General features: G+C 48.1%; 1 protein-coding gene across 1 annotated transcript in view; it reads left to right on the forward strand.

The window, feature by feature from the left end:
• The window catches only part of mts (protein phosphatase 2 catalytic subunit mts), a 56,988-nt gene that overhangs the window by 21,703 nt on the left and 8,423 nt on the right, over positions 1 to 26,862 (forward strand). The window contains exon 5 of the mRNA XM_050196856.2: positions 21,743 to 21,861. Within this exon, the coding sequence (XP_050052813.1) occupies positions 21,743 to 21,861 (119 nt within the window). The remainder of the gene's footprint in view (positions 1 to 21,742; positions 21,862 to 26,862) is intronic.

Genomic DNA, 26,862 nt, shown 5'->3' on the forward strand with positions numbered 1-26,862 from the left:
TTGCAATAAAGAGACAAATCTAAAATTTCATTAGGATATCTTAATTAGTTTTTGTTTTATAAGAATTTATAAGTTCCTTGCTTGTGGAAAGCCTGGCACAGTAACGAAACATGATAGGGAGCTCGGAATACTTTGCATGTTTGCCCAGATGTCTAATCTACATCAAGACAGTGTTCGATTTTTTTTTTAGTGCGCTAATAATTTTTTGCTCACCATAACATGCACATGACTGTGCTTCACTGCATGGAGCCATGTAGTAATTGTGAAATAATAAAATAATGGAAAGATAAAGAAACATTTCAGGACTGTCTTTAAGTGCAGCACAGCTTGTGGATCACAGCAAAACAAACTGGGCCAAAATCGGTCCAGCCATTGTTGTGCTACGCTTTCCACGAGCGAGGTGATTGACAAAAAAATGCAATTGAGAAAACTGGCTGCAAAGTTTTAAAAGCACTGCAAATTTATTAAAAAGCACCAGGGCTGTAATATTTTGAATCATTGCTGTCAGGCATCTTCTTACACCTTTGCCTCATTGTTTGGTGGGCTTTGGATGCCTTCTTCAGGCGTTCTTTATCCTTTTCTTGCGCCGTCTGGAGTAGTGCATGACCACCATTTTCACTGCCAGACCGAGCCTGGTATCGCACTGCACACCCACAGAACGCTGTTGGCATCTTGGGCACAGAGTTTTAGCGATCAAAGAGTTCATCGCGGAAACAGGCATAATAATGAATTCAGTCACAAGGGGCCGAAATTTGTTCTTGGCATTGCTGCTTCCGCTCAGTCGCGGACACTGCGCGAAGGGAGTCGCGAACACTGCATGCCTGCGCTTCTGCAGTCACCGCTGACACAAAACGCGGCTCGAGGCGCGTCTGAATCGTGCGACGATTCGTCTGGTGAGCCTTGAGTCACCATACAGTATGTAGCTCGTCGACGGTTGAAGCTTACTCGCAGGCTGCGTGTCCCTGTCGCACGATGCATCGGAAACGCACACCGTCTCTGCCGGCGATGGAGACCTTCGACCCGCGTCGCCTCCAACAACGCGATCTCGGTTGCTGACTCGCGCGGCCGTACGCACAGGTGCGAGAGCCTCCGTTGGCACGTCTTCCGGTGGCTTGGTTATCAGTATCGATGTCACAGGGCGATTGTCGGTATCGCTGCTGGAATCGCACGGTGCAAGATAACGCGGCACGTTATTCGCGTGTTCAGTCGGGTTCTCCAGCTTCCCCCGCTGGCCGCCGCCTTTTTCTCGCCGTAGGAGGCTTGCGCTTCCGTTTTCCGAAGGCATGCTTCATTTAAAAGTTCTTTTCGAATGAGCGACGATCCATCACTGACCTGGGAGCTTTCATAAATCCGAATTCTGGAGTTCAAACGAAGAACGACGCCGGCGTGGTTTTCAAAGCAGACAACTGCGGTCCGCTGTGGTTGCCAGCTTGCCCGCTGCTGCAGCAGCAACCAATGGCGTGACGCCTTTCAGTACGGCAACCAATCGGAGGCCCGCTTTCATCGCAGGGCCCGTGTGACCGCCTCTAGCAGACCCGCGCTTCTTTTGTGTTTGTGTGTTTGTTACAAGATGGCGACGACCGAAGAATTCAGAAACGGAATGGCGAAACTTCGAGCTTTCGAACGATACCAAGATGGCGGCGTTCGGTGGCGGGAAAGACGAGTTAGGGCTCCGCGAACTGCGGTGATTTTACGCGATTTAAAGCTGTTTTCTCGCCCTACGCACTGATAAATTAATTTTTTTCGGGCACTTTTAGCGCGTTTTCAGTCAAACCATTTTGATACAATGTAGATTAGGCATTGCAGATACCGAAATGCGTCGTTGCCAAAAATCGATCTTTTTTGCGATTTTCGCGATCTGATCCCCGCGTCCCCCCTTAACAAAGAATGGGTTTCATTTTGTTTCTTTTTAAATGGCCCTTCACAGTCACTATGGCAAATTTTGGTTATATGTACACTGAAAGTTATTACGTGTCCTCTAAGGAGCGTTCTGCCAGGGAAAAAAAATCAATTCGGCTTATTAATAGCCGATTTCAGAGCCACGAAACCATGATTTCAGGAGGCGAGCTCCACTGCATAGCGAGACACTCTCTCCACTTGCCCCGTGTAGCCTCCACGAGCGAAATTCCTTCCCTGCGTTTACCATACCGGACCTCGAGGATCGCGTGATGCATACGTCACGGGCCCCGCCTTCGGGTTTTTTTTTTTTTTCCCCTCTCTTTTTCGCGGCGCTGCGCACGAGCTGTTGTGATTGTCTGGTTTCGCGTAGCGCACGATTTTTCATGCTGTGCACAAGGAGACATGAGGTCGTATAATTCAGTGCTACACGAATACTGAGGAAGAACAAGCGGATCTCAGAGCATGATCACGTTCTGGAACATGGTAGAAAATGGCATAGTTTCGGTACCTGCGCAGGTGACTGCACGACCGTACGAACAAGCAGACGAAGCAGAAGTACGTCTCTTGCTTCGGTGCGAAGTAAAACAAAAAACATGCCGATATTCCCTTTGTGTGTTTTATTATTTCTCTAAATTTCACTTCGTCAATTCAAGCAACAGATCACACAAATAACAGGTGGTGCCTTGAATAATTCTAGAAGTCACATGTCACCACGAGTGACGTCACACTGCGCACCCGAGTACGTAGGCACAGGGACGCGAGTACGTCACTGTCCGGCGTGGAGCCGAGCGGCTGCGAGGAAAAAGGAAAATGGCGTTTGGATTGAAATTTCATAACTTTCCGCGGCGCGTAGCAATGTTGCAAACATGATTGTTGGCGCACATTGTATGCTCTACACTTGTCAGCTCAATATGGCCAGATCTGGTGAGGGGCCCTTTAAGTTGTATAGCGCCAGAAGCTCATTAATATAAATACTTATCAAGAAGTACTTGTTGTCTGAAGTATTTACTACTAGAGTAGAACCCCATTGCTACATTTTTCAAGGGACTCCAGGGGAGGGGGGAAAAAAACAGAACAGTTCGGAACGTCTCAAATCGCCCCAGCAACACAGAAATAGCTTTGAATGGATGCCAGTACAGTTGTTAGACATCTCTGTGCTCGTTCTGTGACCGGGGACAACGTGTATAATGCGTTATACACATGTTGTTATACGATAATTCGGACTCCACTGGGAACGTAGATAAGTCCGAACTATCGAATGTCCGAAAAATATTAATGTGTGTGTGTGTGCGTGTATGTGTATGTGCACCCCTGTGAGCAATAAACGAGCAAGAGGTGGTCACCCTTTGAGCAATTAGCACTGAGATAGCCATCAGTTTTGCGAGCGCACAAAGCCGAAACCGGCCGCAGAACAAAACCCAAACTAAACACCGCCCGCCTGCGTGCGCCCCAATACGCAAGTGGTATAGTACAGTCCACTCCCGTTAATACGAAGTTCACGGGGACCGCGAAAAACTTCGAACCCCCAATTAACTACAACGAACAAAAAGGGACATATTTATTTCAAAGCAGACTGTTTATGAAAAATCAATTATTGCCGTCTGCTTCTGCTTACAAAATCTCGCTGTGGATAGCAAGTTCTGCAGGCTGTAGGTGTGCCCGAGTGCTTCCTTGGCATTGCTCGCTGCAGCAAAAAACTGCTGCGCGTGAGCAAGGCCCGCAGCTACATCAGCAGCTCACAGTTGTGGCTCACTTGCAACGTCGTCGTCCACGTCACCTGCGTTACTAGCATCGTTGGGCCGAACGATCTCTATGATTTCAATGTCCGTCAGCGCACCACGCGTTTCTACTGTGCTGTCAACGGCAGCATATTCTTCGAAAGGGACGTTGCCGAGAGCTGCTTGAAGACTATTGTTGTCAAGCTCACTTGTGTGTGCTTCCTCTGCTGGGAAAGACAAATCATCTGCTGCGGCACTCGCAGTGAAACCACAGGCCCTGAAGCAGTTTGCAATGGTTTCCTCTTTAACGCGACTCACGCTCGGCCAGCATGTGGATGGCTCCGAGGAGGCTCACCTCGTACTGAGTCCATACACAATAGCATCCGCTCGAGAAGATGCTTCCGGTACAATAGCTTTACATTTTTTATGATCCCTGGTCCATGGGCTGTAGCACCAATGTTGTGTTGGCTGGCAAGTAAGTGATGCAGACGGCACTCAGGGGTGGCACATTCATGTGGGCACTGTACTGGTCCACAAGGAACAATGCCTTGCGGTTCGACGACACGAACTTGCAATCCAGTTTAATTATCCAGTCTTTAAATATGTCCGCCTTCATACAAGCCTTCCTGTTAAATGCATAGTCGGCGGGCAGCGTTTTGATACCTTTAAAACATCTAGGCTTAGCGGCCTTACCGATTACCAGCAGGTGACATTGCTCAGTGCCAGTCATGTTTGCCGCAACCAGAACAGACACTCTCTTTATTGCGTTCCCCTCCGGCAAAGTCAGTCTTCTAGGGTAACATTCTGTAAAAAAAGTGCCGTGTCATCGGCATTCAAGGTGTCTTCTCTCCACGTCGCACATGTTCCATGGTTGACGGAGGCCCTTTCTCCACTCGTGCTTTTTAACACCAGGTCATGACTTTGCTTAAAGCGTGTGGACCATCCATCACAAGAAGCGAAGTTCTCATTTCTTAGCATTGTAGCGAGCGTTAAAGCTTTTGCTGCAACGATATTGCCACTGAGCAGGAGATGGTTACATCGTGCCTCCCTAATCCAAATGAGCAGCGCTTGCTCTAGCTCTAAGTGGGTGCCAGTGCGCATTGTCTTGCGAGACATTTTGAACTGATCATTTGCAAATGCTTCGAGTATCAAGCGCTTGTTCTTGAAGAAGTTTGAAAGAGTGTCCGGTTTGATGCCGTACTTCCGTGCAATATCTTGCTTGGCGGTGCCTCCTTCCTCAACTTTCAAAATTTTTACTTTTGTTGCCAAGTCAAGTGTCCAATAAGGTCCGCGAGTTGCCATTGTCGCGACTGCACCCGAAATGCGTGTGGAACTTCGTTGCACGTAGAATCACCGAACCCACTCAAGTAAACAATCGGAGAAGCCTGGAGCGTGCTGTTCTCACACGTACACTGTTGCACAAAGCTAATCTTGCTGCTTCATGATGTGTGGCGCTGTAGTCAACTGCGATGCCAACGGCCCCGATGCAACTTGGACGCTTCATAAGCTGTGGCGCTGTAGTCGGCTGCGATGCTGACGATGCCTGTGCAGCACACAAAGCTGTTTTGCACTTTAAAAATAGCAAATTTATCAAACATTGCAATTGCCTCCAGGCATTCGATTGAAAATAACTTCTTATTAAGGGGGGACCTGGTGCATGAGCAGAACTTAGTTATGAACTCTGGAGATTTGAAACTTTCAGCTTATATTCAGTTTAGTGAGCTGATTGCAAATATGTAATCAGTTTTGTTTCTACCGTATAATGCGGAATATAGGTCGACCCCCTTACATTGAAGTAATAAACGAGAAGAGAGGGGTTAACCGAGGGTCCCGATTTTTATTAGTCATATCATAAGAAGCCAACAAACACTGACACCAAGGACAACATAGGGGAAATTACTTGTGTTTAATAAATGAAATAAGGAAACGATAAATTAATGGAAATTAAAGTGGATGAAAAAACAGCTTGCCGCAGGTGGGAACCGAACCCACAACCTTCGCATTTCGCGTGCGATGCTCTACCAATTGAGCTACCGCGGCGCTGTTTCCCCATCCACTTTCTTGGGTATTTATGTGTGCTAGTAGAACCCTGGGAGTGTTAGCCAGCGCCATCACTCGCATACCTTGGCGGCGGACGTGGAACGTCCTTCTTGCCGCAGGCGTCACGAGAACGTGATCTTTTTGGGTGAAGGCAACTGGTCAATAAACCCACACATGCTACCTGAAGGCATCAATGTTGCCGGATTCGACACCCTCGTTATGTAATAAACGAGAAGAGAGGGGGTTAACCGAGGGTCCCGATTTTTATTAGTCATATCATAAGAAGCCAACAAACACTGACACTGAAATGCGAAGGTTGTGGGTTCGGTTCCCACCTGCGGCAAGCTGTTTTTTCATCCACTTTAATTTCCATTAATTTATCGTTTCCTTATTTCATTTATTAAACACAAGTAATTTCCCCTATGTTGTCCTTGGTGTCAGTGTTTGTTGGCTTCTTATGATATGACTAATAAAAATCGGGACCCTCGGTTAACCCCCTCTCTTCTCGTTTATTACATAACGAGGGTGTCGAATCCGGCAACATTGATGCCTTCAGGTAGCATGTGTGGGTTTATTGACCAGTTGCCTTCACCCAAAAAGATCACGTTCTCGTGACGCCTGCGGCAAGAAGGACGTTCCACGTCCGCCGCCAAGGTATGCGAGTGATGGCGCTGGCTAACACTCCCAGGGTTCTACTAGCACACATAAATACCCAAGAAAGTGGATGGGGAAACAGCGCCGCGGTAGCTCAATTGGTAGAGCATCGTACGCGAAATGCGAAGGTTGTGGGTTCGGTTCCCACCTGCGGCAAGCTGTTTTTTCATCCACTTTAATTTCCATTAATTTATCGTTTCCTTATTTCATTTATTAAACACAATTTCCCCTATGTTGTCCTTGGTGTCAGTGTTTGTTGGCTTCTTATGATATGACTAATAAAAATCGGGACCCTCGGTTAACCCCCTCTCTTCTCGTTTATTACATAACGAGGGTGTCGAATCCGGCAACATTGATGCCTTCAGGTAGCATGTGTGGGTTTATTGACCAGTTGCCTTCACCCAAAAAGATCACGTTCTCGTGACGCCTGCGGCAAGAAGGACGTTCCACGTCCGCCGCCAAGGTATGCGAGTGATGGCGCTGGCTAACACTCCCAGGGTTCTACTAGCACACATAAATACCCAAGAAAGTGGATGGGGAAACAGCGCCGCAGTAGCTCAATTGGTAGAGCATCGCACGCGAAATGCGAAGGTTGTGGGTTCGGTTCCCACCTGCGGCAAGCTGTTTTTTCATCCACTTTAATTTCCATTAATTTATCGTTTCCTTATTTCATTTATTAAACACAAGTAATTTCCCCTATGTTGTCCTTGGTGTCAGTGTTTGTTGGCTTCTTATGATATTACATTGAAGTAAAGAAGTCAACATAAAAATTATAAGGCACAAAACTTCGTTTTATTTAGTGGTGCCGCCAGACTCTTCACCTGCTTATTCGTTCGAGCTGTCTGAACTCTCGTCCGAAGACGACTGCTTTTGACTGGCTGCGTCCTACAACATGTCATCCTCGGTGCCGTCCAAGGAGTTGCTAATGCAACACTTCTTGAATACCCACACCACCATATCGTCGGGACAGCGAGCGCCAAACCTGCAACACCAATGTGGCCACAGTGGCGAGAGGCGGCCTGCGCAGCCGGCCGGTTGGGGTCGTCGGGTTGTCGCCGGCCATCCACTGATAATACTGTTCACGGACATGGTCTTTAAAGGACGTCCATTGGCTGAAGCACGACATCAAGCGGTTGAAGTCTTGATGTCATGCTTCCCGGAATGACGGCGAGCTCCGTCCTCCCGTTGCAGAGTGCCTGCTTCACACCTGCGGTCAAGTGCCCGCGAAAGGCATCCAAGACGAGCATGCTCAGACACCGCAAGAGTGTGCCGGGTCGCCGATTCCAGGCGGTCTTGACCCAATTGAGCATAAGGGCCTCGTCCATATGGCCCTTTTCATTCACGCGAACGACAACATCCCGCGGCTAAGCCTCTTTCGACAGAGTCTTCCTCTTGAAGATTATGTATGGGGGCAGCTTTCTGCAGTCTGCAGTACACGCGAGCATCACCGTGAAGCGCGAATGCTCGTTCCCCGTAGAAAGAAGCTTGACTTCTTTTGCTCCGCATTCGCACACTGTGGTGGGCGATGGCATGTCGAACCACACCGGCGTTTCATCCGCGTTGCCGATCGGTCCCAACATGTAGCCATGCTGCTGCCGGAGACGGATAGCATAGCGCTGCAATTCAACCAGCTTGTCCTCATATGCCTCTGGCAGCTTCTGGCAGATCGATGTGCGCCGTTGAAGTGTGAATCGCTTGCGTTGCATGAAGCAACGAACCCAGTAAATGGAGCCCTTGAATTGTTCCTTGGGCAGTCCGGATTCTCCGGGAATGTCGATAGCTTTGATACTGATGAGTCCTGCTGTCACTGGCAAAGATCTGGCACGATGCTCGTGGACGAAATCCGCCACCTTGTCTTCGAGCTCCGGGTGCACTGCGGGGTGCCCGCAAAAGGGCGTCTTCCGCGCATTGCAGGCAGACAGCTTGACTTTCTCCATTCGCCAGTACCGGATGCTTTTTTCCGAGATGCCAAATTGCCGCTGGGCGGACATGTTCCCATGCATTTCAGCATATTCAATTACTTTCTTTTTAAACGCCGCGGTGAACTGACGTCAAGTACTCGTACTCATTTTGCAGGTTGTCGGGAAATTAGCAACGCCAGGAATGATTGCTGCACAAAAAGGGATGATGGCGTCGGTCCAACTGCGTAGGCCGCATTAACGTTGGGCCGCGTCGATCACCAAGGAGGCGATAACAATGCAGATACCGAAAGGTCTGCACTCCTACATGTTGCCAGACGACTATACAGGTTGTGCCAATTGCCGGTATATAAGTTGAGGGGTGACCTTTTAGTAATATATTTTGGAAAAAACCTCGACCTATATTCTGCACTATACGGTATTTTAATGGAAAAAAAGTTATGCAATCTTTGTATTATAAATTTGGGATGTGACTTGCAAGAAATTTATTGTACTGAGAGACCTAAAATTAACTAGGCATGTTTTTGAGTGTTTTAAGAGTACAAATATAAAGTTTCATATTTCTATCTACATATTAGCCAAAATTATCAAAATTTGAATTAGCAACTTTGGAACACCATTCTTTGTTGTTAATCCGCTTTTGCGACGCCGAACTGCGCATGCACAGTGCTCTAGCGGCTGAGGACCGAAGCAATTTGGCAGGCGCACAGCTGGACTCTATTCTCTCCTCAAAGTGAGTGGAGTACGGCCGTGGCAGGCGCTGAACTTGTCAGTGGAATAGGACACTAGCCGTTTCTCTCAGACTCTTGCAGACCAGCACATATCCTTATCTTGCCGTTCTACACTGTTTATTCCGATGTATATCGCGACGATGCATAGCAGCGACGTCCAGCGGGCAGACCTCCGCTCTAGCACACATACTCCGGGAGCGCGGGTCGAGTTACCCCAAGTTCAGCAAGGAGGAGTGGAACTCACGCCTGCGTGGCCCCGCTCTAGACAAGCAAATCCTGGCTGTATGGCGTGCCCGAAGTGGGACTAGCCAGGTGCGCGAAGAGTTAGCGAGGAGTTCGTGTCCTCGCCGGAACTCCAATAAAGTTCTTTCACTCACTTGTCAGCTTTGCCATTGTTGCTGCCGTGCGCACTGAACGCCTTTCGAATATTATTGCCATCGAAATTTGGCGCAATGCCAATGTGTCTCATTTACGGCTGCACCTCCTGTGACCATCCCAGCAGGGCAATGCGGATTTTCCAATTTCCGTCGTTAAAATGCGATCGACAGTGCCATGAAGCCTAGAGTAGGGCTGCACTTTGTGACAGGTATGTATTGGCATATGCAGTTTACCTCTCTGTTTTTGTCATTACTGATTCATACGAACAATCTCGATGAAGACTGAGATCTATGTTTGAGCTAGCGAAACAAATGATCTCTAAGCTCGCGCTACCTGGTTGAGTGTGTGTGTGTGTGTTTGTCTCTGTGCATCCGTCGCTACAACGCCGTCATTTCGCAACTTCACACCGTGCACACTTGCAGCTTTATAAACGCTCAGTGAATGCTCGTGATGTCGGCGTAGTTACCTGTCGGAGCCAAGCTCACTTGCCCTGCCGGGCTGACGTGGGAAACAGCTTGCACTGTGGAAGTAGCTGATATTGCTAGTTAGCCATCGTTGCTAGTTGTCATTTCGTCATTCTTGTCAGCACCAAGTGAAGTAATATTTACTTGCAGAAGGCTTTTATGTTCGTTTAGCAAATCTGGATGTAGTACGGTATGTACTAATGCTCATTTTCCTGTGCGGCATTTCTGGAGACGTGTGGCGCGCCTTATTGTGTAACTGACACATTTCAGGGGCACCTTTGCTGTCGCCCAGACATCTGGTCTTCATACTGACACGTGTACTTGTTTATCTTTTTCGGGTGACCGCTTTTCACCGTCAAACGTTATCGCTCAGCGCGGGACGCGCCCGCATGCATCGGAAGTTTCTCTAATGTTATCGATTGTTCTATCCGCTGTCTGTTGTCGCCGAACCTTGTGTAATTTGATTGCATGTATGCGCGACGCGAATGGTGCAGAAATTTCTGGAAGACACGCGGGCACCAGCGATTACTCTGGAACCTTCGATGACTCATGTATAAAAGCTGACGCACTTGATTGACCCGCTGATCAGATTTCGCCGATTGCCGACTGTGTTCGCCACTATCATTGTGCTTTAAGTGTAGCCTGTTTTTGTAGGCACAGATTTGGCCAATAGAAGTTAGCGTCGTCATTCACAGTATTGCTACTGTGTTCGTTGCCGTCGCAACTACGTGACAACACCGACCCTGTTTGTGTACACCCACCAGTTTAAAAAAAAAAGACACGGTCGACCGTTACGTTCATACCGTGGCGCGTTCTAAAAGGAAGACAGCTGCCCCACAAACGGGAGCCATCGCCGATTTTGGTCATTCTGACCATTTTTCACGTTTTTGTAGAAGTACACACCCTTTATGTCTTTATGTAAGTAAATAACGTATGGAACTTGGCATTCTGTTGGCCTCCCCACTGCCTGTGCATGTATGTAAGCTTAGCACTATGGCGCACCATAAAGCAAGATTTGCAGGGGTGAAACGTGATATCCGCCCTAAGAATTACACCTCATGCCCTATTCGAGTCGTGTTTTTGTGCGTACTCAAACTCTTTTATTACTTATTAACTTTCCGCCACAGCTGCAGTGGTATAAGGCCAAGGGGGAGCTTGCAAAACGTTGCCGAAGCTCTTCTTCCAGCCGTACGTCACGTTGAAGAAAGCTCCGGTTACAAAGCATTCACCAGCGGGCTCAATGGCTAGCTGACGATGACAAAATATGGCGGCGCGTACATGTTGTTTCGGTCTCGCCTCACACGCTGCTTGTTTCGTCGCGAATCTCGCGTGGTGCGGCTGTCGCGGCCCGCAGTGGCGCCTGCCAAATTGTTTCTCGCGGCCACTGTACGACGGCGCCACAATGCATCGCAAAAGGCAGATTCTTGCAAGATTTGAAAAAGTTTTATTGCACTAGCATGCTGTATTATAGTTTTCTTGCACTCTCCGACTGTTTAGCATTCAGGAAACAAAGAATCGTGCAAATCGAAGAATTAGCAGAGACAGTGCACATCCCAAATCTTCGGGTGTGCAAAAATCGTGATCTGAGAAAAACGCAAAAGAACGTTCAGCAATGTGAAAAATAATTATGTGACAAAATCATGAAATTCACCACAATAATGAACCGGAACGCTCCCGGAGAATAGTTCGAAGCAGGCTTTTTTCTGTGTCTCGTCTTGATGGTTTCCTGGAATGCTGCCGATGATGCATGCTTTCTGTCCGCGTTGACCACACGGTGGCTCTCTTTCTCGGCTGCTCGCCTACTGTCTGTGCAAGTTTGTTGCACGTGCAGCTCACTGAGTATGTGCGAGCTAGACTGGTGGCTTCCAAGGTTGAACTGCATAACAGCTTCTGCCATGGCAGCCTCAACAGCAAACAGTGATGCATTCTTTTCTTTGGCGCCAGGCCCCAAATGATCAAATGCAGTGATTCATTGGCATTTTGCGTCTTCACTCTCTGGCACCTCTGCAAGAGCTTCTTATCAGAGAGGCACTCATACACTGGCCACAGTGCATTGCTTACAGCATCTGGCAGATTGTATCTACTTTTTTGGGTGGAGGGGGGCTCATTCCTTGCAATGGCTGCATTATATTTGCACCATGAATAAGGGCTGTGGGGACAAAAGCTATGGTTGGGCTTCTCATCAGTTTAGGTTACGTGGTAATATGTAGCCCGTACTGCTGTGTGCATCTCATCCGCATTTGCCGAATGTGATTTGAGCACCCAGCCATAATAGCTAGTCAGCATATTTATCAGGTCTCCTGTCAGGTGGCCCTTACCGCTGGTGCGCCCACCATTTTCCCCTTTCTGCTTCTGCACAAAATTCCGCAGCGCCGTTCCCAAGCGTTTCTGCACGTGGTTTGTGCAATCTTCCTTTTCCACTGGTATGAAACCATAGACTTTTGCTTCATCACTGGCACTGTATGATCTCCTATCACCATCGGAGAGCATGGTTGTGTACCTCAGGCCATGAAGGGAAAGCGAGTGCTGAAATAAAATTAGTGCTGCCTCCATCCCCATCTGGCTTGCCTTGGAAGACGTGTTCTTTTGGCATAAATGCTGCAACTTCCAGTCAGCATAATCTGGGGTTTCAAGTTTAGGGCCAAGCTCACAGCCAAGGCAGAAATACGAAAGGACAACATAGTCCAAAACGTAACCAGAAAAGAGCTCTATCACTGTGGCCAGTCCAATGTGAGATGAATGTCCCCGAGTATGCCAAGTGCCATCAAAAGAAACTGTAATATTACCTGCATTTCCAAAATTCAGGCTTCAGTATACATTCTTCACTGAAGTGGCACACTTAGCCATATTCTCAGTGCAGGCACTTGTTGCAGCTGGATTTAGCTTTGATTTCAGATAGTGCTGATAGGTCTTGTTGTGAAGGCCTTTGTGCGAAACTCCGATAGCGGCAAAATATCGTTAAGCACCGTTTGCAGTGCTCTGTATGGCACTCACCGCGAGAACCTTAATCTTGAAATGATTGCAGTTGGTAGTGCCACCAACTCGTTGCGAGCTCCATTTCGTGTCAATTTCCCCACAGTTACTGCACAGAACTTTCAGCTTCACAGCAATGCTGTACTCCCATGAGTTCTGCTCGATAGTCACCGCTCCGCGGCACACTTGGCAACCAGCAACTTTCAGTAAACAGTTTACCATGTCGAAGTCGACGATGGTGTACATTGTCAACGCACTTTCCAGACGGTGCTCACTTGTTAGGCACTTCACCTTGTGCTCCGTCGCTGAAACTGAGGAGAGTTCCGCTATTTTTTCATGTGCTTGTTGCTCGATCTGATCTCGCTTCGCCGCCATGAGATACGCCGTGTCGATCCTCGTGAAGTCCGGCTGAGTGCACGTCTTCGTAGCACATGCGCCCGTGACTACCGCCGCCCTGCAATCTGTTACCTGGGTGTCCACAGTCACAGTCCGCCGTCGACATCGCAAGCGTCACCGACATTTTCCATAGCACAAGCCGAGTGCCAACGTCGTCAGCCGCTTTTGGGACCGCTGTGGTGACAGCCGTCACGATCGCCTCTTCCCATTGTGTTGCACCCAACGTCTCGGTTGCACCGCTGTTCCGCAACGTCTGCAAGTCCGCCAGTCTGACAAGGTCGTCAGACGTCACTGGTAGTTCCGATGCATCTTTTCGCTGCACCGTGCGCTTTCTCCTACGCTTCCCGAATTTACGCACTGTACGGAATTTCCGTGCACGGTTTGGCATCTCGACTGATCACGACCACACTATAGAATAAAGAACCAACTTTAGAGAAGGGAAACTGTACCTTCCGCAGTGGCATGAAAATAAGCAGCGGCAGCGCATGGAACTTAGCGGGGCGTACGCCAGATGGCGTTGCTCAACCAGAAAGCAGCAGTGCAGTTCTCTCTTTTTTTTTTTTTAAGAGCGAAATCTAATCTGACCGCTTTTCGCTGGTGGTGTGTGCTAGTACGTGCCGTTCGTGCCCTGCTGCCTATACGGCATGCCTCATTGCCTAGGCTCCCGCATAGCTGGTGTGTTCTAATTGCCAGGAGACCAAAGAGCTTCTACTGACACCCATACAAACAAGCCACAAGTGAGTGAACAGGACGTGCGACTTTATTGGCAGAAGAAAAGCAGTGCACCTTCTTGTACAAGAGCAGAAATAAAATTTGCTTTTTGAGATGCGCTGAGAAGCTCACTTACGTCGTCGCACATGGCGGTCTGGTGACGAGTGACAATCAGCAGCGCAAGCAAATTGGACAGTGCCCTGCCTGTTTGCATCAACAGTCGCCGTAACTTGCATTGTGAAGCAGTCAGGTGACGCAGGCATCTGCTGCCGCAGCCAACAGAGCGACATGGACTACCTGGCATTTTAGCGTTACTTCTTTTCCAACCTGCACTTTTCTTTTTGTTCTTTCGCATGCCGCTATTGTGTAACTCGCACTTGGTGCCCCACATTCTCAATATGGGCATGGTCGGTTTTGTGGGCATGACCATTTTGCAGCCACTTTTGCAGGCCTTTCAACCCATGTGGATATCAACTTCATACACTTCGGATCTCGGATCGTGGAACCACGTATGCTGGTCTACGTTCACGCCAGATCACGGCCGATGAAGGCCTACAAGCATAATTTGCCCACTGCTGCAGCAGGAAAGGTCGAACGGGGAGCACCAATTACAGTGTGTGTAAATTGGGAGTCATTGTCGCTGTGTGGACTGCAGGAGCAGATGGTTACCTCGTGAGACTGTTGCCCAATGCAGCTGACCAGGTCGCCACATCCAAGAAACAACACGGTGAACATGATCAAATAAGGCTCGGCATTAAATCACCGCATAAGGTTCAGACAATACACTGTACATTGGCTAAGATCCACGTGACAACAGTGAGCATTCACACACTACGGGTCGCTTACATTACATTCAGCTATCCGACTTCAGGTACAGTGCTTGCCTTCGTCGCACATGGCGGTCTAGTAACGAGTGACAACCAGCGGCGCAAGTAGATTGGACAGTGTCCCACCTGTTTGCATCGACAGTCGCTGTAAGTTGCATTGCGAATCAATTGGGTGATGCATGCATCTGCTGCCATAGCCAACACAGTGACGTGAACTACCCGGCATTTTAGCGTTGCTTCCTTTCCAACCTGCATGCTTCTTTTTGTTCTTTCGTTGGCCACTAATGTGTAACTCACACTTCGTGCCCCACATTCCCTAAGTATGGGCATGGTTGGGTTTGTGGGAATCACCATTTTGCGGGCACTTTTGCAGGCTTTCCACCCATGTGGATATCAACCTCATACACTTCGGACCATGTAATCACCTATGATAGTCTCCGTTGACGCCAAATCATGGCCGAGGAAGGCCACAAGCAAAATTTGCACACGGCTGCAGCAGGAAAGGATGGAACAGGGAGCATCAATCACGGTGCGTGTAAAGAGGGAGTCTATGTCGCTGTGCGAACTGCAGGAGCAGGTGCTTACCTTGAGAGGCTGTTGCCCTGATGCAACTGACCAGCCCGCCACATCCGAGAAATGTGACACGGCAACCATGACCAAGTGGTACAGCATTGAAATAAGACTATGCAATCAAACCATTTCAGCATACCTCTAACATAACGCTTTGGCACTATACACTGTACAGTGGCGACAATGGTCAGCCATTTTGCCACCCCCCGTCAATCCTTCTACTCCTGCGCGGTGCTCCTGCAGTCTGACGTTTAGACACCGTCCCGTCTGCCCTATGTAGCTGTTGCCACAATAGAGGGGTATCTGGTACACTACCCCTATTCTGCATGGGACGAACCTGTCAACGTGCTTGATACCAAATTCATTTCTTTTTTTTCTTTCCCTGCGCCATGTTGCACATGCCCGCCAGTTTTTTGGGCACCGTGAAAACCACCGGTACTTCACATTTTTCAGCCACCTTTTTGAGGCGGTGAGAGATTTAGTGGTTCTCTGTTTTCTCCCATAACGGAGCTTGAGGATCATGTGACACATACATCATGGGCCCCGCCCTCTTCTTTTTTTTTTCATTTTTTTTTCTTTCTTTCCTTTCTTCCTTTCTTTTTTTTTTTCCTTTTTTTTCGCTGATGGTGTTGCATGCGAGCTCTTCCGTTTGTCTTGTTTCACGCAGCGCATTATTTTGAAAACCTGATTATCAGTATAAGCCAGTGCCACATTCATGAGCACTGACGCAGGCATGACATTATGAAAGAGCATAGTCGCGGCACTGGGACACTATAGAAATTGACTAATTCGTTCTTTGCGTGCATGATGCGGGAACAAGCAGACGGTACGAAGCAAAACAAAAACATGCAGAGTTTAGGTTTGCATTTTTATTATTTCTCTAAAGTTTAATTCGACCATTGAAGCAATAGATTAAACAAATAACTAATGTTGCCTTGAATAATTCTCGAAGTCGCGCGTCTCTATGAGTGATGTCACAGCACTGCCATATACGTAGGCGCACTTGTGCGATAGACGTCGACAGTCCGGCTGGGATCGCAGCGCCTGCAAGAACGGCAAAGGGCATTTGGTTTGAAATTTAAGCTCTTTTCACGTTGCGTAGAGATGTAATGCTTAGCAGACACTATCATTTGCGTGCATTTTATGCACTGCGCTTCTCAGTCCAAACTTTCCCGGAAATCGAGCTCCGTCAGTATGCCAACAGCGAGTCGCGCATCTAGCTTTGAGCGTGGAGCTTATGCAGGCAAAAGCTAAGGAGCTCACAAGAGAAAAAGGGCTGCCGAGCTCTGCCTTCAAAGCAAGCAAGCACTGTATTTATTGCTACATGTGCCGTGCTGGTTTTTCCTTACATTGCTGAACTTCGAATTCGCAAAAGCTGCCTGAATCGTTCGAAGTGCTGCTTGTCGCTTTCGAGCGCCACATTATTTCGCTGTGCAAGTCTAAGAACTTCCAGCTAGGGCAAATCGGCAATGCTGACCACACGCCGGTTTATCTGTACGTGCCATCACCCCTCACAGTGCACGAAAAGGGCTCTAAACAAGTTCGTCTGTTCCACTGGCAATGAGAAAATGCGAGTTACCGTCATGTTGTCGTGCACGGCAGACAGACGCAAGCTTCCGCCCTATGTCGCCTTCAAGCGCAAGACAGTGTCTAAAGGTGAGGAGCTGCCAAAAAAATGTGGTCGTGAGATGCATGAGAAAGGCTGGATGAACGACAATCTTGTGCTCAACCGGATAAAGTTTGTCTGGTGTAGGCGGCCGGGCGCACTGTTGTCGTTCCCGTCAGTCCTCGTGCTGGACGCATTTCGTTGCCATTTGGCCGACTCAGGGAAGAGGCTGTTGCGTGAATCCGGCACTGAACTCGTCGTTATCCCGGGTGGGATGACGACTCAGCTGCAGCCTTGAGATGTTTGCGTGAACAAGCTGTTCAAGGACACGGTCAAGCGGTGTTACGCAGATTGGATGCGCTCAGGTGGGGCCTGCAGTGACACTGACCGGGCGGGTGAAGCGGGCTCGCCAGCCGCGCTCTGCAAGTGGATTGTGGATGCATGGGCCAGCATACCAGAGGACCTTGTGCGTCGGGTATTCAAAAAGTAGAACGCGCTCGATGGCGCAGAGGACGAGTACCTCTGGGAAGATATGTCCGACAAAGAACTATCCGAAGGGACCGCAGCTGAGGAAGACAGTGATCGAAGTGCGGAGTGCTATTTAAATAAAAGTTTTCCTCAAGTTTTCCTAACTCGTATTATGCGCGGATAAAACTTCTTTCTTTTTCCATTTCGCGTCCCAAAAATTTCACCTCATACTATATGCGGGTTCGTATTATACGCTGGTTTTTACGGTAATTGTAGGGAACGAATAGGCATCCTTACGAGTCACTCCATTCAGATTGCACTAGTCTACACACAGGCGATGACTGCCATCTTTCTTGGGCACCAGCACAATTGGAGATGCCCAGGCGCTGGACGAGCTGCGGATAATGTCATCCAATAGCATCTCATCTAGCAAGCAATCGGTCGCCTGCCTCTTGGCCAGGCTGACGGGCTGGGGGTTACACTTCATAGGAAGCGAGTGTCCAGTTTTGATTGCGTGGCGTGCCAAACCGGTACAGTCAGGTTGATCGGTGGCAAGAGGATGTGGCGCCTCCTCCTGCCATGTCGCTCGATCCCAATGGGGACTTCGAGTCGACAAGCGCGTAGCGCAGAGGCCTGCCCCCAATTCAGTTCTTGACAGGGTTTGTGCGGTGCTTCTTGTTCCCAAAGAGGCCTATGAGCGAGCGAGCGCACAGCTCGAGCGCTTGCCCCCGAATTCTGTGCGCGACGCGTTTCTGACACCCCATCTGCACAGGCAAGATAGGAGGCCAACCGGCTGATAAACTGGTTTGGCTGCGTGAAAGTTCCGTCACGGTAGCTGCCATTCGCAACGTCCACATCAGTCCAGGTTTTAAGGAGAAAGTTCCTTTTGAGAATCACAGGAACACTTGAGCCCTGGGCGATAAATGAAACGCGTGCGTCTCATTCGCTCTCTCCATCTGACGGTCACTCTTGCGGCACCAGCCTAATGGTCCACACCTTTCATAAGATTGAATGTCGTGTGGCAGGGCCGCAAGCGCACAGAGTGTTTCTACAAGTCGGACAACACCTGTTCGCCGAGCAACGGAGCACTTGTGCCCATGCCCAGCAGCGCCAAAAATTCGCGGCTGACAATGGTATAAACAGTGTGTACACCAGCAACACAACCTGCTCGGTACGCCAAGGGGGCAAGCAAAAGTTCGCTCACTCGTGCCTTCACGAGCGACCCATGCTTCCGTTTCCGGGCCTCACAGGAGGCCAGGGCACAGCGCAGTCCCTGCTATGTGCCGTTGTTGTTCGCAGCAAAAACAGTGCACTCCGCCACGGTATCTTTCTCAGGGTAGAGCGGCCTCGGCTCCCTGCCGGGGTTGGCTCACTGCTTGACCAAAGGCTCCGTTATCACGAGTGTCACCCTCCACGGTGCCCTGGGTCGAAGTGCGTCCCTTCACATGCTTCTCAGACAGTGGTGCAGCACAGGCTGCCCACCTCCCGTATGTCGGGATCTAGAGCGCTCAGCTACCAAGCACACCCGCTTGTAGCTGCAAAGGCAGCTTGGCCATGTTGCCATTCGGGAAAGGGCACAACCGCACAGGCCCTCCCCACGCGCTGCGTGGTTAAGGGCCTTGGTGGTGGTGGGTGATACGTAGTGATGGACAAAACGGCTCACTCTAGCGAGAGGCTCGGACCTGCTCAGCTCACTGAAATGAACTGGCTCATTTAAATTGCTCACCAGTTTACTTAAATCTGTAACCTGTGTTCTGCCACGCGGCGCCTCCGCCCTGTCTCATTTTCTTCTTTTTATGTCGGCTCTGCCCCCTCCCTTTCCCTGCCACGCATCCCCCTTTTCTTTAATGCACGTGCGATACTTGCGATCATGCCATCATGTGCCATGACAAAAAAACAATGAAGTCGTGTTACAACACAACAAATCACTGGCCTTGTTTTATTGACGTGCTGCTGATGCAGGTTCAGAAAATGCACAAAGGTGGATGACATGACCGACATTTTCATGACTGCACTAATTAGTACAAATGAAGACCAGGATGTAAACTACATTCACCTCTTGTCTTTAAAGACACGGAAGCAGCTGAAGGCAAGGGAATGGTTGCGACTCTTGTGAAGTAGGGCAGGAGCGTAGTTGATTTCTTGCACTGCTAAAAGAGGGCGCGAAAGTTGCACCCAGCAGAAGACCCGGTTCTGATGGAACGGTTCGGCACAGCTCACTGAGCGAGAAAGAGAACCCGGCTTCCCCTCTCCAAAAAAACCGCCGCTCACATTTACTGAACCACAGCTCACTCGCTCTTTAAAACAAAAGCTGCTCAAAAGATCCAGATCGCTCTTGAGCGACCCATCTCTAGCTATAAGCGTGCACGGCGAGAAGAGACAGTTTTATAACCCTGTCACACGGGCACCTGAGAACTCCGTTGACATGAGACTCCCTAATGGAGATTTACGGCTGTGGAGTTGCGTGCTACACGGCACATTGCAAGCTTTTGACGGGTGCCGCATAGGATAGAAACGGCACTGCTGCACTTACTTTCGCATGCAACTGCTCACATATACAGTCACTGTTGAAGGTAGTTTTTCTTTAACGCAGTATTTAATCTAATAAAATCACAGCAAGAGAGTTTACTGTATGTTACCGCAACACTTGTTTTCGAAGCATAGCGAAGTTGAAAGCGATGCTGGCCGCACAGTGCTTTTGCTTTCGTGCGTGGGTCACATTGTTTGCCCAGTGCACTTCGAGTTGTGATTCTGTGCTGTGTAATCGCGCGTTTGCGGTTAGCTCACCTGCTTCTATATGAGTGACAAAGCGAGTAAACAAGCGAAATGGCAGAACGACATTTCCCCATGCGGCATGGGAAAGCATTGGTGTAGAGGGTACAGACTCACTGTACCAAGACCCACCTATTTTAAATCAGCTGACATGTGATGAAACGTGATTATGCACGCCTGTGCATTGTTTGTGGAATGCCCTGCTTGCCCATTTTAGGGCACTAAATTGCCGTAAACAATTTTTGTGGGCTACAAATTCTAGCAGGACAAAACTTGACCCAACACTCCCTTTAGGTGAGGAAACTGACATTTATTGCACTTTACTCAAAGCCATTGAAGGCGTAGTCCTCTGATGCATAGTCTAGTGTTCAGCCACTTCGGCCAGCAGCGTCACTGTGTCACCATCGGGAGCCTCTGAATAACTTGTATGCAGTGTTGGAATCGTGAAGCATGTCGCTGGCATTGCTTCTGCATTGCTTCTGCGAACACACGGACAACGATCACATCTCGCCTGAACACGCACGTACAAATGCAAAATGGCACTTGGAAGCTGGAAGCACTGTAACTACTGCTGGACTGTTGAAACTTTTGTACGGACAACTGATAATGTAAACAAAATGGTGGTCTACTTTCTCTTTTTCTTTCCTTTTTTTTTCTATTAACTGGTACCGCAGCACCACAGCATAACAATGAAATATTGTGGTATATTTTTGTAATTGTGCCAATTTGCTTTAAGAAAACCAAGCTGTTGAATTGAATTGTGGGTAGTTACATGCCAAAACCACAATTTGATTATGAGGCATGCCGATTATGAGGCATGCCACCAGGAGATCTTTAATGTGCCCCCAGTGCACAGGACACAGGCATTTTTGCATTTTGCCCCCATTGAACTGTGGCTGCCATGGCTGGGATTTTAGACTGCGGCCTCGAGCTTAGCGGCACAGTGCTATTAGCAGCAAACTAATACAGATGACCTCCAATCAAGGAAGCCACTCTGGTGCCTTTACTGCTGCTGCCATGCTGCCTGCATGGCAAGCCCTAGGAGTTCACAGGTGTCGCCACAGTCGTTCCACTGTTAAAACAAAATTCTGTTACTCTCGGGACACTGCTGGACATTGCTTTATGTATATATGTCACACCGTTATATATGGTGCACTGGTGGAACCTTGGAAAAAAGCTGCGCCAGAAAGTACAGTGCCTGAAATCACCAGCATACAGGCATTGCTTGGATTTCTAACATATGTAGGCTTCTGTGATTGTATGCTGTCATATTTAGTATTTTTAACTGCTGTAGACTTGAATTGTAAGATTTTGTTGACAGTGCCAGTGGAAAGCATCAAACTGATAGTGTCACGGTGGTGTTTTCATCTGCTTTTTCACCCAGACCCTTTTATAGTCTTGTTTCACAGCAGCATCGCATATTCATGCGAAGTAAATCCAGAGAATTGTTGTTAAAACATGCACAAGTGGCGTTGAACATGAAGGAATATAGTTAATTTTTATCTTGAATATCTAGAAAATCTTGAATACTTTGACATCCTTGCTGGCATTGTAAGTCTTGAATTACCCTTGCTATAATCTGTGTTGCTTGACTTTTGTATGGAATCTTTGTGCAGGGTTACAACTGGTGCCACGATCGGAATGTGGTGACCATCTTTAGTGCACCTAACTACTGCTACCGCTGTGGCAACCAGGCAGCCATCATGGAGCTGGATGACCAACTCAAGTACTCGTTGTAAGGGGGAACTACTTGTTTCTTATTCTACTAAAAGTAAACTAACACTGACATACCGGTGAGATAAATTATGTTGTTCTTGAATTGACTTTGCAGTTGCAACTAGCTGTCTCTCTTGTTTTAGAGATCACTGTCCTAAAATTGTTTACTAAACACTAGTTTCCAGTAAAACCATCGTAGAGCAGCTGCAACATTAAAAAGTAGGCTTGGCATATTATTGGTTTTATTTGCTGCAGCCTTGTACACTGAAACTTGTTAAAATGAACACAAAAACAGTGAAGTAAGACTTCAACTTCCTTTCATTTGAGACCCTTGTTAATTCACCACATTCCTAAATTTTACATACTTTTCTATACAGTAAAAGCTCATTAATTCGAATTTTGTGGGGATGCTACGAAGATTCGAATTATACAAAATTCCAACTAATGAAAGTCGGAGGAAAAAATCGCTCGGTTAAAGTGCATATATAGTTCGAAGCACTGGCGCGGCCAATGCGGCCCGACAGGTTGGACATGGCTCTTGCTCCATCCACGCGTTCGTTGTGCCAATTTCGCCGACCCACAATGCATGGCGCGAAAAAAAAAAAGTACCCACGCCGCTTTCCCAGCGGTCGCAGGCAGCCATTCAAAGCAGCGCGCAGGTTGGGGATCGTTCTGTGCATGCTCGGAAGAGAAAAGCCAACGGCGCGCACATCGAAGTCTAGAGGGGATGGCATTTTGGCTGCCGCAGCGCAAGCGCCGTAACGTGACTGGCCTCACGCGACGCGCGCCGCAGGAACAAACAGTTGCGCACTAAAATGCACTCTCAAAATGCATCACAATGTGCTGCGACGTTGCTCTCCTTTGTACTTTCGTAGATGCACCGGCTGGACGCTGCAGAGTTCCACCATACGCATAGGGGGTGTCCAAACACATATCCCAGCGATGATTTCCTTTGAGTAGAGAGAGAGCGAGAGAAGGAAAGAAGGAAAGGCAAGGAGGTTAACCAGACTGAGTCCTGTTTGCTACCGTACACGTGCGGAGGGGAATGGGGAGTGAAATAGCGAGAGAGAAAACATGAGTCTATACCGCACTTTCTCATTCACTAAGTTAGGTGTAGGATGTCTATAGTTGGGCACTCAAGTCTGTTGCCTTAAGTAGTGAAGAAGCGCTCGAACTGCTTTTTGGGCTAATGAACTGTAAGGCCAGGCTCCCAAGATCTTTGTTTCCGTAAATGGCCTGTCATCCAGTCTATTCAAGGCACACTGGAGAGTCTGACGTTGGTTATCAAGGCGAGAACAGTGGCACAGACGATGAATGATGGTCTCTTCACACTTGCACTTAGCGCACATTGGTGAGTTAGCCATTTTAATATGATAGCTGTCGGAGTTGGTGAATGCTACTCCTACCCACAGTCGACACAGCAATGTTGCGTCACGTCGTGAAAGGTTTGCTGGTAATTTAAGTTTCAGTGATGGGTCGAGGCTGTATAAATGACACTTAGTTATGTGGTGTATGCCAGTAACTTAACGTGATGGTACGAGCGAGACTGCAAAGCTCTCTTGCAGCGTCTATTTTCGATAAAGGTATAAGGAGTGTCGGTGCGCCAGCCTGGGCACGTCGGGCAATCATCGGCGAGGTGATTACCAACGATGCCACAATGTCCCGGCAGCCACTGAAAGATATCATCTCCTCGTTCAGAAGTGCAATGGCAAGTTGGGTTTTAGACACCAGCTGTTCTTAATTGCCACGTAGTAAACCTCGCAAGCTCTGGAGGGCTGCTTTCGAATCACAAAATATTGCCCATTTGTTAGGCGGTTCTTTTTCAATGTATTCAACAGCAGCGCGAATAGTGGCCAGTACGGATCCTGTAGATGTCGTTACGTGTGAAGTCTTAAACTTGATGACGACCGATTAAGATAGTATAACAATGGCGCCCGTCGAATTTTCTGAGACGGAACCGTCCGTGTAAACATGAATTCGGTTAGTGTATGAACAATGAAAAAGTCCCAATGCAGTCTGCTTGAGAGCTGCAGTGGTCAGGCTAGCTTTCTTCACTATCCTTGGAACAGCAAGGTACACAGGAGGCTTTTTCAAGCACCACAGAGGGGATGGCGTCCTTGTTGCAGGTGAGTTCTTCAATGATAAAGAGTGCCAGTTAGCCGCCACTGATCTGAAGAACGCTGCCTTGGGTCCTTTTTCAGGCTAGCGAGCGAGATGGTGGTCAGGGGCTGTGGATATATGGCGAACATGCGCCCGGAGTGCATCGATAGCTATGTAGGTCATTATTGGGTGGTCTCTCGCGGTGGCAGTTGTTGCTACGGTTGAAGCACTTTGAGGTAGCCCCAGACATGTTCAAAGGGCTTGGCCTTGAATGCTCTGTAGAACATGGATGTTAGTTCTTTTAGCATTGGACAGCACTGGTGTGCTATATCGCAAGTATCCTAGGAAGAGCGTTCTGTATAGTTGAAGCATAGATGCCACGTAATACCCCACATTTTACCGGCAAGAAACATTAGTATATGGGTGATAGAAGTAAGCCTCTTCTTCAAGTAATAGCCACGATTCTCAAAGGCTATGCCTCTTGGTACTGCGAGCGCCAATAAGCATCGCAGCCGGTGTGTTATAGACATTACCTGGTGCCGCTTCTCGGCAGAACATCTCGTAGATAAAAAGCATAGCCTTTAAGATGTAACATGAAAAAGAAAGGAAAGAAAGAAGAAAAAGACAGTTTCGCCCGAGAGACCAAGCATTGATTGTGATAGCAAATTAGTAGACAGCCGTATGAAGTAAGGATAGTACTTTTATTGGCCGCATCAACGTGTAAACATTTGCTTGTTAATGAAATACTAAGCATAATGTCAGTGCACACAGCAAACATGAACACGTCACAGCCGATCACTACGGACACTCGCTGTCAAAACGCTGGGGTGAGGAAACGCGGCAATAGCAGCGAGCAAATCGACATTTGCACTGTCAATCGCTTCAACACAAAGTGAGTGTCGAGAACACACAGCATGCACAAAGCTACAAGCCACCGACGCTACTAGACTCGGCCCCCAACGCAGATCGCCCTCAAGATACAGCCGCAGGACTGCGCACATCCGCCATATGCGCAGTTGCAGCCGAAGAGAACATCCCCCACCCCCGCACTCTGGTGCCTCGCAACGTTGGATGCCTCGCGCGTGATTGAAGACGGCGCGCTTCTTCACATTCGTCCCTTTTGCACGCACGGGCGAAATTAAGGCGCAATCGTCAGCTTCCCTCGCACGCTTTCACTCGCGCATACAGGGTAGGGCGCGCGGCGACGATATCGCCCTTGGACTTTATGCAGAACCTCACAGTGACGCAGACACCCGCAGTGACGGCAGAAATGCGCTTGGGGTGTCCATATAATTGCTGTTGCAATAAATAAAAAAACACGCAGCGCCACGTCCACACGTTTATTTTGAAGGTCTTGAGAGAGGGAGAGAATCGACCTGCAACAGGCAGCCGCAGGTGGAAAAGAAAAGCTGTGCGGCAACGATTGTCGCCAACGTGCCCCGCGCACTAGCACTCTCCCCATCCACAATGGCGCCGAGTTCTAATTATCGGTAGAGTTGCGGATTTCAGTGTGAATTAGCATGATATGTAGCATATTGCTTTCAATACATGGACCGTGGCGGCTACTTCAAATTATCAGAAATTTCGAATTAACAAGTTCTGAACGAGCTTTTACTGTAGACGAAGAGAAAGTTTGCTGCTTTGTTGCAAATCAGTTTATTTGTACTTAGTGAAGCAAAAGTTTGTGTGGGTGTTTGTGTGTGTGTAACAAGAAAGGAAACCGAGGGGCTTGATTTTTATTAGTCATGTCATAAGAAGCTAACAAAGACACCAATCACAGCATAGGGGAAATTACTTGTACTTGTTAATTGAATTGAACAAATGATAAATGAAAAGAAATAAAAGTAGATGAAAGAACAACTCTGGCGCTGTTTATATATATGTCTATACATATGTAAGTATCCCAGAAAGTGGATGGGACAACGGTGCCGCGGTAACTTAATTGGTAAGAGCATCCCATTTGGAATGCCAAGGCTAGGTTGGTATCCGACCTGCTGCGAGTTTTTTCATCCGCTTTCATTTCCATTAATTTATGATTTGTTTATTTTAATTAATAAGCACAAGTAATTTCCCCTGTGCTGTCATTGGTGTCTTTGTTGGCATCTTACCCGCCGTGGTTGCTCAGTGGCTATGGTGTTGGGCTGCTGAGCACGAGGTCGCGGGATCGAATCCCGGCCACGGCGGCCGCATTTTGATGGGGACGAAATGCGAAAACACCCATGTACTTAGATTTAGGTGCACGTTAAAGAACCCCAGGCGGTCGAAATTTCCGGAGTCCTCCACTACGGCGTGCCTCATAATCAGAAAGTGGTTTTGGCACGTAAAACCCCATAATTTAATTTTAATTTTTTGTTGGCATCTTATGATATGACTAAGAAAAATCAGGCCCCTCTGTTTCCTTTCTTCTTGTTCTTCACACGCACACACACTTTTGCTTGTAAATTAACAAGGGTCTCAAATGAAAGGAAGTCGACTGTGCAAGTCTTAATTCACTTTTTTTTTTTTTTTTTTCATTTTAATAAGTTTCAGTGTACAAGGCTGTAGCATGAAAGAAACCAGTGATGTGACTACTTTTTATTTTTGCAGCTGCTCCATGATGGTAAGTTGGCACGTAAGTGTGCCAAAGGCCATTGTTATTGGAAGCTGAAGTTTTTCTTTTTGATATTGAAAGGTTTTTTTTTTTTTTTTTTTCTGCTCACTATCCCAATGCGGCCTGTAACCTCTTGTGAAAGTAGTAGAATTTGATTAAGGGGTAACATCTTAAGTGTCTCCCAACAAAAGCTTTTTATATGCGCCTTATATAAGGAAAATCACCGTCTATCAAATGCTGCCCCTGCCATGCTTCTACGGTCTTCCCTCCTTTTCGTTGTTTCTACTGCGCTATGCCACTGCACCGACGCATACCTGCCAACTCTCTCTC

The sequence above is a fragment of the Dermacentor andersoni genome, chromosome 1 (assembly GCF_023375885.2).
Source record: "Dermacentor andersoni chromosome 1, qqDerAnde1_hic_scaffold, whole genome shotgun sequence".
Taxonomy (NCBI): Eukaryota; Metazoa; Arthropoda; class Arachnida; order Ixodida; family Ixodidae; genus Dermacentor; species Dermacentor andersoni.